Raw genomic sequence first — 18,239 nt, forward strand, 5'->3', positions numbered from 1 at the left:
TGGGGGTTAGAGCGGAAGTAGGGGAGCAAGGTAGACTGGCTGAGTCTGCAGGGGAGACTAGGTGGACTCCATTGCAGGCAAACTTTTGTCTGTACACTCCCTTTTCACCCTTGACTCTGAGACTCCTGAGGAGTCCTGTATTCTATCATCTGCTTCCGCATTAACGAGCTTTGGGTCGTTGGGCATGTTTTCATGGTCTCTGGAACCAGATCTCAAAGCCTCTACAACGTGTTAGGAGATTTGGATTTTATTGTGAGGTTGATGGGGAGAGTGGTGGAATGAAAGCAGGTCATATAATCCCACATGCATTACAAGATTATTCTGAATGTAACATGGAGATTATTTGAGAGAGGATGACTAGAAAAGAGATTATCAGAGAGGAAGTGGCTCCAGTTATACTGATGAAAGATGAGGTAGCCTAAAGGAGGAAAGAGGGTGCGTGTTGTCATTTGCCAAAGCTGCCATAACAAAATGCCACAGACAGGGTGGCTTAGACAACAGAAATGTCCTGGTTCTGGAGGCTGGGAAGTCCAAGAGCAAGGTGCTGACGGGTCTGGGTTCCTTCTGAGAGCTACAATGGAAGGACCTGCCCAGGCCTCTCCCTTTGGCATGCAGATGGCTACCTTCCTGCTGCCTCTTCACACCTTCATCTCTCTGGACATGGACACTCCTGAGTTTCTTCCTCTGCTTACAAGGACACAAGTCCTAGTGAATTAGGGTCCTGCCCTGAGGGTCTCATTTTACCTTGATTACCTCTTTAAAGACCCTGTCTCCACGCAGGGTCACATTCTAAGGTGCTGGGGGTTTGGACTTCAACCTCTGAAACATAATTGAGATACAAAAGAGGTTGAGAGTGGAAGTATTGTGATTGAGGAGCTCTACAGGATGAGTAGGCAGATACACTGCATACTCAGACATTGCATGACGGGTACATATACTGAAAAACATTTGTTCTTGGTCTGAAATTCAAATGTAACTGGGCATCCTGTATACTTATTTGCTCAATCTGGCAGCCTTAACCTGCACTGAGTGTGCTCCCTAGTCCCGTTCTAGAACTGCTGGCCAGGATGGTGGTAAACAAAGTCACTACAATAGGGCTGCCCTGGGGACCTCTGGAACCTCGGCCAGGCAGCAGTCCTAGGCAGCCTATGTCATCATGTGCCTCCTTTACTCTTCGGATTTCTATAGATTCCTTATAGAGCTTCTCTCCACACCTGGCCCCCATGTTCACCCAGCTCCGGGGGGGAGTCATTCCCATTGTGATCTATAGGATTGGTGCCCTCTGGAGTTGTGGCTAGGCATGGCAGTTCTGTCTCACCCAGGCATCCCACCCAGGCCTGGTGCAGTCCACTGTTACTGTGAAGAAGCTTGGCAAAGAAATGCCGCACAGTGAATGAATATGTCACAAGCAATAGGGCCCATGTTAATAGGAGAGATATAGCCCCAGCGGAAAATGGGCCTTCTTAGAGGTGAGCTGTGATTTTGTCCGGATACTTTTCTAGAAAGTGAGCAGCAGTTGCAAGTGGATGTGCCTGTCATCCCTGCATACCCACTGGTGGGATTAGCTGTCATCCTCCCAGTCAGACCCTGCCCAGGTTTCTCCTCCTCTCCTCACCCCCAGAACCAACAGTAGGTGAGCAAAGGAGAAGCTGCAGGCATTTGGCCAGGGGTGGTGGCAGGGCCAGGGGAGGGAGGGAGCCGAATTCAAAGGAAGCACAAAGGGAAAGCTCAGAGCTTCCCGGTGGCAGGCCAGGCCAGGTGGCCTGAAATCTTTGGGACCTTTGCCCATATGCCCTTAAAAAAAGGCTTAGCCTTTCGTCAGGGCCAGGATGTCCTGTTGAGGACGCAGATGAGGTGTTATTCAGGACAGGTGAGGACAGCACCATCCATGGCCACACAACAGGCTGGCCCAACCCTGATAGTGGACACCTGGGCGCTGAGGAGCAGCTGCAGGGAGGGGCCATGGAGAAGGGAGAGTAGCTGGAGATGTAGTAAAACGAGGCCACACCTGGGTCACATAATCTTGTTTTGAGCTTCATAACTTTACTTGTGAACATTGTTATCCCTTTTCTGCAGATGAGCAAGTTGCCAACGAGGCTGTCCTGAGGGTGCCTGTGTCCAATGCACCCGAGTCAGTGCATGGTAAGTGTGAGGTAAACAGGAAGATCCAAATCCATGTCCCAGGACCAAACCCACGGATGTGAGGGGAAGCCATGGGCCAGGCATTTACATCTGTGAGTCTGATTCTTTCATCCTTAGATGTGGTCATGGGCTTACCTGGGGGTTGGGGCATCATGTGGAATAAACCTAGAAAGTGGTGAGAGCAGGATTGTCACCTGCTAGGCTGGGCATGAAGGGACAGGTCCATGTTGGCAGCCCCAGGTCAGAGGCGACTGCCACCCCCTCACCCCTGCCACCCCCACCCCGTGTTAGTGCTGGGGTGCTGGGGGAGCCCCCCTGGGACTCCTGAGCTCCTCCCTATCCTCGAGGTCCAGCCTGGCAGTCCCTGGCTCAGGCCTCAGGCGCACATTCACAGGGACCTCTGACGTGACAGGCTCTGTGAGAGAGAAGGCATTTGAGCCTTAAAATGGGTTACTTAGGGCAGGAACCACAAGCAAGGTGCCCACCAAGGACTTGGTGAAGGGTAGTCGTGCCCAGGTCAGCGGGAAGAGGATCTCAGACAAGACGATTTCAAGGATGAGGGCCCTCTGTGCAGCCATGTTAGGAACAAATGGCAAGAAGAGAAGCCTGCAGGACCCAAGTTCTCAACCACCCAGCCCTTTGTGACATCGCCAGCTGGGCCGGCTGGGAGAGGAGAGGCCATGGCAGTGTCTTTCCCCTCAGCCCTGGCCTCCGCCACCTCCTAGGCCAGCAGCAAAGCCAAGGGTCATGTTCCTGTTATCAGTTTTGCTGCTCATGTCCCAAGTCAGGGGCACACTTCTTGGTATGTTGACTCCTCCCCCGCCCCACCTTCCTCTCCCCCGGCCCCCCGCCCCCGCCGTCCCCCCATGGCCAGAGCAGCTCTCCCAGGCGCAGTGGGGGTGGGGAAGGGCTTGATAGTGGCCCTGTTCATGTCCCCTTCTCCCAGTCAGTGGTGAGCATTAGGGGCAGTGGAGGGAGTCGTTAGCGAGCTCATTGATTAATTAATTGACTACAACAAATACTAATGGAGTGGCTCCTCTCCTGGGAGCTGGGCCAGGACTCTCTCTCCAGAGACAGATTTCTCTGCACAGGCAGCTGCAGCCTGTGCTCTCAGCCTCTCAGGAAACAGAATGTTCTAGAACAGTTCAGGGCTTCTGGAAGGTTCAGGCCCTTTCTGGGACCGTTCTGGTTTCCCACATGAATTAGCTTCTAGGGCTGCTGGAACCAACCACCACAAACTTAGTGGCTTCAACAACACACATTTCTTATCTTACAGTTAGTTCTGTTGAATGCAGATCAGACACGGGTCTCCCTGGGCTAAGATCAAGGTGTCAGCAGGACTGCATTCCCTTCCGAGCCTCTGGGGAGAACCTTTGCCCTTTCTAGCTTCTGAAGGTCATCCCCATTCCTCAGCTTGGGGCCCCTTCTTCCATCTTCCAAGGCAGCTCTGTGCCTTTCTTCCCTAGTCACGTCTTTCTTCTGCCTGGTCCACTACCATTAAGGACCCTTGGGATTCATTGTGCCCACTCAGATTATCCAGGACAATCTCCCCAGTTTATTTTTATTTTAAATATATTTTTATTGATTTCAGAGAGTAAGGGAAAGAGAGAGAGAAACATCAATGATGAAAGAGAATCATTGATCAACTGCCTCCTGCATGCCCCCTACTGGGGATCAAACCTGCCACCTGGGCATGTGTCCTGATAGAGAATTGAACTGTGACCTCCTGGTTCATAGGTCGATGCTCAACCACTGAGCCACACTGGCCGGGCCAATCTCCCCATTTTTAAATCAGCTGATTAGCAACTTTAATTCCATCTCCAAAATCCTGTTTGCCTTATAAAGCACTATCCACCAGTGCTTTAGGACATGGACATCTTTGTGGGGAGGAGGGTGTTATTTTGCCTGCCACTCCATACTTGGTGTTGGACAAATCTTTCCTCTGATTTCTCTTGGGTGAGAGCAGAGACAAGCTCCGTGAAGAGACTCTCCTAAGATCACAATGCTGGAGGGGGCAGAGCCAACACTTCTGACCTGTGTCCCAGGCGCTGTGCTATGAACATAAAGCATCGGCTGGCTTACTCGTGTATCTGGGTGCTTCCCTGAGCCTGCCTTAGATGCCTCATGTCTAGAATGAGCATAATGGTAGCTACCTAGAGGCCTCCTATAGATATTGATTGAGTGGTTTCGTCTTTTCCCTTCCTTCCTCTTCCATGCCACCAGCATGCGGCGAAAGACCCCTTTTTGAGGGAGGATCTCAGCATTCCAGGATCATAGAGGGGATGGAGGCTGAGGAGGGCGAGTTCCCGTGGATGGTGAGTATTCAGACAGGAAATGAACATTTCTGTGGCGGCACGATCATCAACAATTGGTGGATTGTCACTGCGGCTCACTGCTTATCTAATGAGGAAGTGAAGTAAGTATCAAGAGCCCATCCCTGTTGCTTCTGACACTGTCCACCCCCGGAGCGTCCCCACACTCAGGCAGACCTGATTGCTAAGGGGAGTCCCAGGGCCTGTCAGTCCCGAGTCAGACACGATGGCCCTGGGGATGAGGAGGCGGTGAACCCCTGCTGTGCCCACCTCACGGTCACCCAGGGCCCGTAACTAGGGCTTCCCTGCGATCACACACTCCAGGAGCATCTGGCCTGGCAGAGTTAAAGGGCTTGGTCCGTTTACCTCTTCTAGGACAGACAAATCCTTCCAGGAAGACACTTTCCTATTTCTGAAAGCCTGGGTTTCCAGGCCTTTGGACACCCCCACTTCCCTGCTCCCTGTAGAGTTTTCTTTTAGCTCCAGGAGATGGGTGGCAAACGCAGCATTTACTGATTACTAACCATGGCCCAGTGACCATGTAAGCAGCTACGTGTATAATTCCATCGTACGACAACCCTCTGAGGCAGGTAGAATGAACAACCGTATTTTATAGAGAAGGAAACTGAGATCCAACTGACTTCAAAGCAGCGGTTCTCAACCTGTGGGTCGCGACCCCTTTGGCGGTCGAACGACCCTTTCCCAGGGGTCGCCTAAGACCATCCTGCATATCAGATATTTACATGACGATTCATAACAGTAGCAACATGACAGTTATGAAGTAGCAACGAAAATAATTGTATGGTTGGGTCCCAACATGAGGACCTGTATTTAAAGGGCCAGAAGGTTGAGAACCACTGCTTTAAAGGGTAAATGGAACATCTGGGAGAGTTTCGCTGTGGCATGACCACGTAGCTTGTTGCATCTGCCCACATGGGATGCTAAAAGACACGCTAATGGAAAGTTCCTAGCCATTCTGCCTGGAGGGAATTCCTGAATTATGACTGAGGACTCTTTCTGTTCAATCAGTGGCATGTCTGGATTAAACTCCAGTCTGGGGTCTCTAAGTTGCTGGCAGGCGAATCGATGTAATCCTACCTTACCTCTCTGTGGGCTGGTTTGATTTGTGCCAGGTGGTGGGCTCTTTGGAGCAGCCAAAGCTAAGCTCTGCCCTGGCCCCATTAGGAGGGGTGTCCCCTCCACACCCCTGGGACTGTGCCGGGTACCGTGTCGCTGTGGTCTGCCACAAAGACTGCTTCGCCCTCCTTCGTTACCTTTTTAAAAGTATCACATCTTTTTAGCAACAGCCCTGGTAGGACAAGTTGTAAAGGCTCCTTGAAATATATGGGAGGTAGGTTTTGGGGGCACAGCAAACTCTGGGTGCTTGGTGACTTTCCTTCCCCTCCACCTGCCCTCTCCGGCTCTGTGCCACCCAGTCCCATAGACCTGAGCGTTGTGCTGGGAACCAAGGACTTGCAGAGCCCCTCCCTGGAAGTGAAGGGGGTCGCCAGCATAGTGGTTCACAAGGACTTCGAAAGGTTCACCATGGACAACGACATCGCCTTGCTGCTGCTGAACGCAGAGATCAGGTTCAGCGGCCTGAAGGAGCCCATCTGCATGCCCAGGCAGCCCGGCCCCGCCAAGTGGAGCAAATGCTGGGTGGCAGGATGGGGGCAGACCAAACCTGGTACGTGACTGCTCGGTAGCTTCTGAGAGCCGCTGGGGGAGGAGCCAATCACAGGCATCTGGAGACGGGCCACTCACTCTAAAGGGGGCAGGAGGAGGGTGAAAGGAGAGAGGGCTGAGGGGCAGGGGCGAGAAAAGAACTTGCATGGGAGCAAATTCCTGCCTAGCAGAGGCTCCCAGAGACCCAGTCTCAGCCTCTGAGGGCCAAGGAAGCATCACCCCAAGGCCCAGGCTGAGATGCCAGGTCTGAGGCTGCCCCGGGTGTGGGCGTGTTCAGCCAGCACAGAGCAGTCTTGTTTGTTTGTGTAATTGAATTTAAACTCTCCGGTTTGCCAGGGGCCACTCTCCTCTTTTCTCTTTCACATCTCCCTTGATTCACACATCGATGTCTCCCACCTGGTTTGTACAGGCATTCAAGATGCCTGTCCGGGCTCAGACCTTTGATGGCCCTGGAGTGTTGCCCAGCCAGTCTGAGAATCTGCTGTTACTTGTTCCCTGTTGTTGCATTGTGGCTTGGCCAAAACAGGAGGAACTTGTACCAGGGCAGAGAGGGATTACGAAAGCCTTGCTGGACTGTCCCCAAAGAAAACTCAACAAAACCAAGAGCCAATAGGTAGGGGGTGGGAACAGCACAGCACTGTCTCAGGCCTGAGGGAGACTCGGTCCACAGGGACGCCTTGCACCGAGCTGAGGTCTGGAAAAAGGGAGGGATTGCAGGAGTTCAGTAGCCAGAGAGCCACTGGCGTGTGATTGCTTCTGCGCTCCAGGCACCCCTCGAAAGTTAGAAGTGAAGGAGGAGGAGGCCTCCAGATTAAAAAGAGTCAATAAGCAGAAGAATTTTGAAAGGTCTATGTGGTCAGAGTTGGTGAGCTAGAAAGAAGCCGGCTGGAAAGGGCCCTGGCCAGTGCCCTGTGAAGACATGCAGCCAACCTCCCCTGCCCGGGGGACCAGAAAACTTCCCACTGGGAGTGCAGGTCCACGCTCAGCAGCCCTGTGTCAGGGGAGGGCCATCCTCTCATACTGAAAAGTGGTCATTGGCAGGCAGGAAGAGGAGGCAGGACTGTGCTGAGAAATGACCAATAGCCACTTCCAAGAGGTCAAGTCTGTAGGGCTGGTTGGAGTAAGACTTGTATGATTTCTTACAAGTCTTACAAGTCTTCTTGGAAGCAGGGGTCTGATTTTGAATGAGAGCAATGATTCGAGTAGGTGGGGAATTGTGGGAAACCTGAGGTGGTGGAGTGAGTGAGCTGCGTGGGATTGAAGGAAGGAAGTAGCGACGGGGGGGAGGTGGTGAGGATGTGGAGGAAGGTGGAGGGCGGCTGGTGGGCTGCAGGGATGCGCAGCGTGGTCTAGGGCAGGTCACTTGCATTACTGACACACACAGACTGCTGTCCAGCGACTTTCCTGATGTGCTTTCTCTGTGGGCCAGGTGACAAACACTCTGAGACCACTGACCTGATGAAAGTGCCAATGGTCATCATGGATCGGAGGGAATGTACAAAGGTGTTTCCAAAACTTACCAAAAACATGCTGTGCGCTGGGTATGAGAATAAAAGCTACGATTCCTGCCAGGTAACTAGGGCTGTCCCCTCCCTCTCTCTCCAGGCCCTCATCCCCTCAGGGCTGCCAAGGCAAGGGTGTCCTCTCTCCACTGGGAATAAACAGCGAGTCTGGGAAATGTGTGGGAATCAGGGTGTGGCCCTGGGAATGGGGACATGGATTGGGAAATACTCATTATGAGGTTCTTAGAGTGATACCAAAAACGCAGCTCGAAAGAAGGAAAATTGATAAATTGGACCTCATCAAAATCAAAGATTTTTTTTCTCTGTGAAAGACCCTATTAAGAGGATGAAAAGACAAGCTACAGATTGGGAGATAATATCGCACAAAGGAATTATACTTAGAATAGACAGTGAACTTTCAAACTCAACAGTAGAAAAACAAACCCTGCAATTAGAAAATGGGCCAAAGACATGAACAGACATTGCACTGAGGAGGATAACCGGATGGTAAATAAGAACATGAAAAGATGTTCAGTGTCATTGGCCATTAAGCCAATGCAAATTCAAACCACAATGAGACATCACTACACGCCTCTCAGAGTGGATAAAATTAAAAAAATAATAATAGTGACAATGCCAAATGCTGACAAGAATGCTGAGAAACTGGACACATTGCTGGTGAGACTTGAAAATAGCCCAACCACTCTGGAAAACAGTTTGTCAGTTTCTTAAAAACTAGAACATGCTCAGGCCACATAATCTAGCAAATGCTACTCTCAGGCATTCATTTCAGATAAATGAAGGCTTGTGTTCACACTGAAACCTGTACAGGAGGCTCTGTAGCAGCTGTATTCATAATAGCCAAGCATGGGAAACAACGTCTTTCGAGACGTGGATGGTTAAATAAACTGTGGTACATCTATACCGCACAATCCCACTCAGCTATGATAGACACAACTATTGATACATGCAACAACATGGCGGAGTCTCCAGAGGCTGATGCGGTGTGAAATCAGCCAGCCCCCAAAGGTCCCGCACTGCATGATGCCAGCTACGTAACATTCTTGAAATGACAAAATCGTAGAATTGGAGACAGATTGTTGGTTGCAGCAGAGGTCTAAGGAGGGGTTGGGGGAGGAAGGGAGGTGGATATAGCCTCATGGGCACCACGAGGGAGCCCTTGGCAATGGAAGTGTTCTCAGCTGGACTGTGTCAGTGTCAGTATCCTGCTTATGACTATTATACTGTAGTTTTGCAAGATGTTCTTGGGGGAAACATGAAAAGGCTACATGGAATCTCTCTGTATGATTTCTTACAAGTGCATATGAATCTATAATTGTATCAACAATTTAAAAAACAGCCCTTGCCAGCGTCTCAGTGGTTAGAGCATCGGCCCTTGCACTGAAGGGTGGAGGATTTGATTCCCGGTCAGGGCTTGTACCTGGCTTGCAGGTTAGATCCCCAGCCTTTGTCAAGCACGTGTGAGAAGCGACCAATAGATATGTCTCTCTCTCACATCAATGTCTCTCCCCCCCCCCCCTCTCTCTTTCCCCTCCCTCCCTCCCTTTCACTCTCTGTAAAAATTAATGGGAAAAATATCATCCAGTGAGAATTAACAAAAAAATAAATAAAAACAAAGAGAAGACAAAGCTTCCTAGACACAGTGGTTAAAAGAAGATCTGGGATCACAGCCATGCCATAGACCTAAAGGAGCAACCAGTTCAAGCTAGAGCCGGAGACAAAGAGCTCCAAATAGCAATGGGGAGGCGGGGGAGACAGCATTCAGCACACAGTGTGAATAGAAAGAGAGCATCCCAGAGAGAACATGGGGGAAATCAGAGGCTTGAAATGGCATCATGTGTTCAGGGAAGTTCCAGGGTTTCAGAAGCCAGAGGTGGCAGGAGCTGAGTGTGGGCAGGTGAGCTGCGAAGTAAGGGAGGTGGTGCCACGTGTGGGAGACTACTGTTATGCCAGGCTGTTGCTCCTATGCTCACGCAAGAATATAAGAAGCAGGCCCCACCCATACCCCCACTCTCCTTCCAATCTCTTTGATTCAACCCCGTCCCATATTCCAATGGCCAAACCAACTGTGGCCACACCTGAAATCATCAAGTGCCATCTCCGGCGGTGTTTTCTGCACCCTCTGCTCCCTCTGCTGCAGTAGCTGGATGCCCATCCGGAGTCTAGGCTTTGTGTTGCAATCTCTTGCAACAAAAAGTGCACTTTAATGAGAGCTTCGAAAATTCTCTGTTTATTAAGTGTTCTGTAAATAAATGTGCTGTTATCGTTGTAAGCCTTTTTTTTTTTTTTTTAAGTTGTGAAATGAAAAGCTTTGCCCTCTGTTTAGAAAGCTTTCTATTGTCCACGATAAGCTGACAGTGATCCAGTCAAGGAAATTTTTCTGAAATTATACAACATTATCATCATTTTGAAACAAAGAAAACATTTAAAAATAATTGCCCTTAAAAATAAAATCACACTTTTAAATTTAGCCAACTTTAAAAAAGCATGTAATCACATACTAAGGGAAATGATCATTTTAGGGTGATAACATTTAAATATGTTCAAAATAATGGCAGTAAAATTATGCTATGCTTAAAATACAAATTAGCAGTAAATGCTAAAATTAAAAAGTTTTTTTGGTTTACTTTTCCTAGAACTTTTCTTGTTTGTAATCTCCTGGTTAAGGTTATAGTGTGGGGAAAAAAAGTTCAATTAAAAAAATAACCATTTTTAAGTGGCATAGTCAAGCAAAATATAACATCACACATATGCTGGCTAGTAACAATACTTTGTGAGTGATTTACAGAGTTTAAAAAATTTCATCTGCTGACAATCTTGGGAAGGAGTTGGTATTATCTCTATTTTAATGACACGGAAACTGAGGCTTTAAAAAGTTACTTGCCCAAGTACCATTCTCTCCTTGTTACGTAAGAAAATAAATAATCAAGGCAACATATTGATAAAAGTTGTATAACATGCATGCCTTCATAAAACATCATTCATGGGAGGAGCTATGTGAGTAGAGATCCTGTTGATTTGGTTCTTGCCCCATGACTTTGAAACAGAACTAGCACCAAAAAAGCGCACACCCACAGAAACCAGACAAGTAGTAGAGCAACGCTTTGTAGGAAAGGGGGATTTTGGTTTTGGCCAGTGCTTACTGTGTGTCCTTGAACTCCGACCTCTCTGTAATTCTGCTCTATTTAACCCTCTATTTGGTGATGCATTCCACAGCCAACCCAAACTCCACTTGCAAACACTTCATTAATTATCTTCTCCTGCACTTTATCTCTCTAAGCACACTCCATGCCCTGGGAACTAGTCACCACCATCTATGTCCAATGTCACCAGTCATCAGATCATGTGAATTTTAATTCATTCCTCCCCATCCTGACCTTCAGATCCTCACCATTTCACTTCGTCTTATCCAGTCCCTCTACCTTCTGTCTGGCTCCTCTCTGCACGGTCCCACACACTCGTTCTGTCAAATTCCTAATCATCCTTCAAACAAAGTGCCTTGAAGTCTCTTCTGGCAGAACTTTCCCTCAACAGAATCAGTTCCTCGCCCTCTGCACTGCTTCTAGGTTTGTTCATACTTCTCCTGCCCATCAAACACAGTTTATATTATCTCCCCCACTAGAGCATAAGGTCTTGTATCCCAATTGCCTAACAATTCGTTTTTCCTCAATGAAAATCTGTGAAATGGGAGTGATCAAACCTCTTTTGACATTCAATTTTCTTATTAGAAAATAAGAAAACACCTACCTCACAGAAATATGAGGTGGTGGGGTTGATGAGAAAAAAGAAAGTTAAGGGGCTAACACAATGCTCCGCACATGTCCAGGAAATGTTAGTCCTCCTCCTCCTCCTCCCCCTGCCAGAGTCTAATCATTCTAGTCACCTGTTTATGATCATGGAAGAGGCCATCTCTCCGCTTCTTTTGGCCTGTGAATATCTACTCTGACTTCTAGCTCCCATCTGCAGATGGAGTTCTTTTTCACCAGGGCCTTCTTCCTCTTCCTCTTCCTCTTGCTCCTCCTCCTCCTCAATCTTTAGTCCTACCCCATCCACTGCCCACACTCTACAACCCACAGTTCCCAGAGCCAACCTGACAGCAACACACTCCCCCAGGGGCCTGGGATTGAGGTGGGCCGTGGGCAGCAATGACAGATTTCCTTTGGCAGCCTGGAGGAGGGGAGGTCAATGGGTCCTCTTCCATCCATGAAAGTCACTACACAAATGGGCAGTTTAGAATGAGACCTGCTACTGAACTGTGTTCTCTGCCCACAGGGTGACAGTGGAGGGCCTCTGGTCTGCACCACAGAATCGGACAGGAAGTGGTACCAGGTGGGCATCATCAGCTGGGGAAGGAGCTGTGGACGGAAGAACATCCCAGGAATTTACACTTTGTTAGATAATTATAGCCCCTGGATCAAGAAGGTGACGGAGGTGGAGGGAAGGCCCTATGTCTCTGAGAAAATGAGAACTGAAGAGGTGAGCGCTCCTTCCCCAGAGATACTGATGAGATCCAAGGCCTCAGAATTCCCAGAGCCAGGTGGCCCCAGACTCTGGCTCCTGCCCTGCCTTCTGTCCTACATGCTGTTCTAAGCCATTTTCTACTGGTGATAAAACAAGTGCTATTCCGTAACCAAGGAGGGTGTGTGAGAATGTGTTTGAATGATTATAGCCACATGGCTACATCGGGGAGAAGCGAGTAGTGAGGTGGAGAGAACAGATGTTGACAGGGACTGTTTCTCAAAAGGGCTTCCAAGTGGAGGCCACAATGACCCCAGTCCCTCTAGTTTGCATCCTACCAGCTAAGCAGCCTCAGTGGAAACAGCACCTTGTTCCCGACAATTCCAGTAAGTCTGTGGTCTAACTCTTGTGACTCAGAAGCCCCACAAATGACCTGAAAGCTTCTACATCTGCCTGGAAGCGGACTCCTATCTCTTGTAGCCACAGGGCTGAGATGGCCAGAAATCAAACTCACAATCCTTCGACTGGCTGAATTACAGGGTGAGCTATACCCCCAGCCTTGCAGGGTGTCTGTCTACTCTTAAAGGCATTGGTTGAGAAGGAATGTGATCCTGAACATTTGAATGGGGATGTGTGAGAAGACCCTGATGGAACTGGGACACTGGGCCCCTGAGTTCTGATGAGTTTTATTTGCCAGTGGCCACAGTCTCTCCCCCCTCTCAGTAAGAGGGACCTCTTTGCCCACCCCAGGGTGTTAACCCTGCATTGCTGAGGAAAGGGCCATGGCCTTCCCTGAGGCAGGTGTCAAGCAAGACAATGCTGATTCTCCTGGGGACCCCACTCCACTGCCCTCCCTGCTTCTATAACTAGACTCAAGTCCCAGCAGACCCCTATAGGTGAAGAAGTATAAAGCGTGACCCATGAGGAGGGACACGCACCCCAAAAGAACCTCTTGAGTTTTCTAATTTGTACCAATAGAAATCTGGGCAATGTGTGGGAATGGATATTGAGGGTGGGGTGATGGTGGGAGGGACATACATTTGCATCAGGTAAATTGATTGAGATGGGCTCACGAAGCAGGGATTCTGCATCTAATGTTACATTTGCATCCACTGTTCCCAGGGTCAGGAAGGGCTCTACTAGTCTGTGTGGCTGAAGCATGCACTACAAGGAGACCCACTGAGAGTGAGTTAGAAAGGCTGGGCCTGCCTTGGTGAAATGCAGAGGGGGATTGGAATGTTGGCGTGGATTCGTCATTTGAGACCTAGTCGCCTACCCTGGGAAAAGACATAATTTTGCGAGTGAGCCCAGCATCCTAGGAGAGCTCTGTGGTCTCTCTTCCCTGCAGGCCAGACTTCACAGGGATACCTGTAGCCACTGAATTGGGAAAGCTGAATGCAATGGGGGTAACTGGATCCTCAGAATGGCAGGAGATAATGGGGGCACTCAATCGACAAAGGCTAGGTGGTTGTGGCTACTGACTGAAAAGAGAGTCAAAGCAGCAATTAGAATAGTCCTATATGCACAGAGCTGTGATGTTAGCTCACTGATCATGGTGTTCTGTGTAAGCAGAAAAATTCTAGGTCAAATAAAGTCTAATCTGAATCATAAAAACAGAGAGTCATGGCCCCTCAATCAGTTCTCAGACTTGAGCCTGTTTACAGCCCAGCATCCCTTGAATGAAGGGGAGGCTGGGTCCCCCAATGAGGGAGTCCCGTGCACTACCAAATGTTTATATGCTAATCTTTCTCCCAGCCTTCCCCAAGGGACCACAGCCGTTCACCAGGGTAACTGCTCTGGGGAAAAGGAGATAATCAGGCCTTGGGGGGCCACTGCCCGCTGGCTCTGACCTGACAGATTCCAGGGGACCCAGGGTCCCTGTGGCCCACCAGTCAGAGAAGGAGCTTGTGGAGGTCAGGTGAGCAAGTCCATCTCACCATGGGCCCAGGGAACTCCCAGATCCATCCTGTGGTTGCTCCCCAGTTCTGGGATGTGTAATTATGCTAGACGCACCGAGCAGCTGGCAGCATCCCCACACTGGTCCCTGGCCTGGGAGTGAGGGATATTATGTGGGAAAGGCCAAGTGGAAGCCACCAGAACTGCCCCTACCTGGAAAATAGTGAACCAAAGTAACACCACGTTCCTGGAAGGATTGCAGAGATGAGTGCTACCATCAGGGCCTACAGGACGCAGGGGTAGTGATTCCCCCACACCCCCATCCATCCTTCCTCTCTGGCCTGGGCAGAGTGTGCTAGGTCTCTGAGAAGACAGAGGATTCTTGTAAACTTAACCAGGCGGTGACTCTAATTGCTGCTGCTGTACCACATGTGGTTTCATTGCTTGAGAAAATTAACACACCTCCTGGTATTTGCTGTGTAGCTATTGATCTGGAAAGTGCCTTCTTCTCCATTCCTATGCATAAGATTCACCAGAAACAGTAATCTTTCAGCCAGCAAGACCAGTATCACACCTTCAGTGTTCTATCTCATGGCCATATCAACCCTTCAGACCTGCGTCAGAATTTAGTTGTCAGGGCTCTTGATCACAAGGCCCGCTTCCCTTCGCAAGATATCACACTGGTCCATTGCATTGATGATACTGTGCTGACTGGACCAAGTAAGCAACTACTCTAGACTTATTCGGTAAAACATTTACATGCCAGGGGATGGGAAACAAATATGAAAAATTTCAGGGTCCTTCTGCCATTGGTGAAATTTCTAGATCACCTTACCAGGTAAGGAACCATGACCAGCTGAGGTGCTTGCTGAAGGCAAAGAAAATGCAGAATAGGTATTGGAAAAGGTAGTTATAAATACCATCTATAACCATGTGACCAGTTACATGGTTAATTTTTCTCTTATTTTTGTTACGCATGTTTGTATATGTGTATATTAAGCAAATATCTTTTTCTTCTTATCATGTAACATAAGGTATGTTGACTTTATGTCATAGTTGTGTGTGTATGTGTGTGTGTGTGTGTGTGTTTTAATCCTCACCTGAGAATATTTTTCATCGACTTTTAGAGAGAGTAGAAGGAAACGGGAGAGACAGAGAAACATCAATGTGAGAAAGACACATTGATTAGTTGCCTCCCACATGAGCTCCAATTAGGGCTGGGCATTGAGCCTGCAACCGAGGTACGTGTCCTTGACTGAAAGAGAACCTGGGACCCTTCAGTCTGAGGGCTGTGTCTACTGAGCCAAATTGGCTAGGGCTATGTCATAGTTTATTGGACTTAATATGGAATAGTACTTAAGTTACAGGATATCAAGAAGACTAAACATCTGTTGAGGACTGCCCCCTCTTCTGGAAGAATGATTAGTGCATTTTCAGTGATTGAGCATCAACCTATGAACCAGGAACTTATAGTTCAACTCCCGGTCTGGGCACATGTGTGGGTTGTGAGCTTGATCGCTTGATCCCCAGTAGGGGACGTGTGGGAGGCAGCTGATCCGTGATTCCCTCTCATTATTGATGTTTTTATATTATATATTTTATTGATTTTTTACAGAGAGGAAGGGAGAGGGATAGAGAGTTAGAAACATCGATGAGAGAGAAACATCGATCAGCTGCCTCCTGCACACCTCCCACTGGGGATGTGCCCACAACCAAGGTGCATGCCCTTGACCGGAATCAAACCAGGGACCTTTCAGTCCACAGGCCAATGCTCTATCCACTGAGCCAAACCGGTTAGGGCATCATTGATGTTTTTATCTCTCTCTCCCTCTCCCTTCCTTTCTGAAATCAATAAAAATATATTTTTTAAAATTTAAATTGTGAAACTTTGAGTAAGCAGATATCTTTCCATAATGTGGGTGAGTCTCATCCAATCAATTGAAATGCTGAATAGACAAAAAGGCTGGCCTCCCTGAACAAGAAGAAGTTCTCCAGCAAACTGCATTTGGACTTCATCTGCACCATCAGCTCTCCTGGGTCTTGAGGCCGCAGCCCACACTGCAGATTTGAACTTGTCAGTCTCCACAATCACATGAGCCAATTCCTTACAATGAATCTCTATATGTATATACACATACCTTCTATTGGTTCTGTCTCTGACTGATACAGAAAGGAATATCTTCAGTACAGTGAGTGAAAAGTGCTGCTATGATAAAGAGCTGGAAGTGATGTTGCCATTTAACATTGAACTGAGCACTGCATGCAACGCTTTATCATGATATGGGAGCAGTGAGTTTGAACACTATCCAGTCAGCTCACCTATGATTGATCATGACAGATGATGATCATGTATGGCCCATCAGAGTTTCATACCTAGAGCTGCAGTTCCTAAACTGTGCACTGAGGTGCCCTGGGCACTACTACAAACTCACGGGGACACGATGGAAGCACAGAGACATCTGTTGGACATGGAGGGAAATGGCATCATCTGCCAGGCACTGAGCGGAGAGCTACTATTAAGTCATTTGGACTTAACCACTTAATAAATGCAGTCTCTAAGCATTTATTTTGGCCTAAGAGTGTAAAAAAATTACTAGGACGCTAATGGCCCATGAACTGAGAAACTCTGGGAACCTCTGACCTAGTGGATAACTGCTGATGTTAATACTTTGTATTTCAGAATAAAGCATGCGCTGTAATAGAAATTTTGTGCATCTTGGCTATGACAAGGTTCTCAGATTTTCCTTGTGTGTCATGAACTTGACTATTTTTAGAAGTGCTAGTCAAGTCTACTATTGATGCTACTCTATTGGAATTTGATCTTTTCCCACGGCTAGACTGGAGCTATGGGTTGGGGAAGGAAGGCTAAGTGCCATTTTGATCACATTTTATTAAGAGTATGTGTCATCTACGTGATTTATAACTGTTGATGTTCACCTTGATCATCTGGCTGAGGCAGCGTTAGTTGGATTTCTCCACTCTAAAGTTACTTTTGTACCTCCTTTCCATACTGTACTCTTTGGAAGGAAGTCACAGTGTCAGGCCCACCTTAAGGTGTGGTGAGCTATGCTCCACCTCCTTTAGGGAAGAGTATATTTACTTGGAATTCTTATTCATGAGATATTCATTTCTTTCTCCCATTTATTACTTTACTAGGGGCCCAGTGCACGAATTCATGCACCTTGAAAGAAACTGTGGGCCACAAGGCTGCGGTGGGCACAGGGGCGGGTCTCAGCCCATCCTCTGAGCCCCTGCCTGGCCCCTCCTGCCGCGGCCCCTGGTCCAGTCTGCCGGCAGCCCTGCTCCCACCATTGCTGCTCCCATACACTGACAGTGCTGGCCCCACTCGCATCCACTGACAGCGCAGAGCGATTGGGGCCGGTGCCATCAGTAGATGTGAGTGGCAGCTGCTGCCCCGATTGCCCCTCAGGAGTAGGGGGAGGTGGAGAAGCCCTCAGGAGTGATTGGGGCCAGCAGCTGCCACTCACACCTGCTGATGGCACCGAGCAATCAGGACCAGCGCTGGGCACCGGCAGCGGGTGCAAGCGGTGGCTCCAGTGCCAGCAGCGGGTGAAAACAGGGCTGTTGCCAGCAGTGGGTGCGAGAGGTGGCTGCCAGCCCTGAACAACCCTCAGGAGCAGGGGGAGGTGGAGAAATCCTGAGGGGCAATCAGGGCTGGTAGTCGCCAGTAGCACCTGCTGATGGCACCAAGAGATCAGGGTGCAAATGGTGGCTCCAGCACTGGCAGCGGGTGCAAGTGTGGCTGGCACTGGCAGCAGGTGCAAGCGCCAGGCAAGACCATGGTGCACAGGAGCAAAGAATTTTCAGTAACCACCAGAGGCTCACTCTGATGACAGCAACTGGCGTCCCTCCTTGGGTGGTGCCCATGCTCACCTGCTCCACCATCCTGCCATGGCCAATGCCCACCATGTTCCACGCTCTTCCACCTGCTGCCGACGCCCACCATGTTCCATGCATGCCCCCTGGTGGTCAGCGCACATCATAGCAACTGGTTGGTTGGTTGTTCGGTTATTCTGCTGTTCAGTCTATTTGCATATTAGGGTTTTACATATATAGATTCAATCACTTACATAGAGCAATATAGACTTTTGTATACTAATATTTATTTTGGGTTATAATCCAAAACTATTTTTTAATTATATTGTTGAAATTTTCCAGCTTTAGTCATTGGGAGCTCTGTGTTGGCTCCTTTGCCCCTCTA

General features: G+C 48.8%; 1 protein-coding gene across 1 annotated transcript; it reads left to right on the plus strand.

Moving 5' to 3' along the window:
- Window positions 1–1,453: 1,453 nt before the first annotated feature.
- Window positions 1,454–12,295, plus strand: PRSS55 (serine protease 55; the record flags this gene model as incomplete). Its single annotated transcript, XM_081092741.1, has 6 exons — window positions 1,454–1,469; window positions 2,077–2,142; window positions 4,366–4,558; window positions 5,891–6,141; window positions 7,570–7,712; window positions 11,936–12,295. 6 exons carry the CDS (start codon window positions 1,454–1,456, stop codon window positions 12,251–12,253), a joined length of 987 nt encoding a protein of 328 aa, XP_080948867.1. The 3' UTR covers window positions 12,254–12,295.
- Window positions 12,296–18,239: the final 5,944 nt, after the last annotated feature.

Source organism: Myotis nattereri, assembly GCF_964212035.1.
Source record: "Myotis nattereri genome assembly, chromosome: 5".
In the NCBI taxonomy this organism is placed as follows: Eukaryota; Metazoa; Chordata; class Mammalia; order Chiroptera; family Vespertilionidae; genus Myotis; species Myotis nattereri.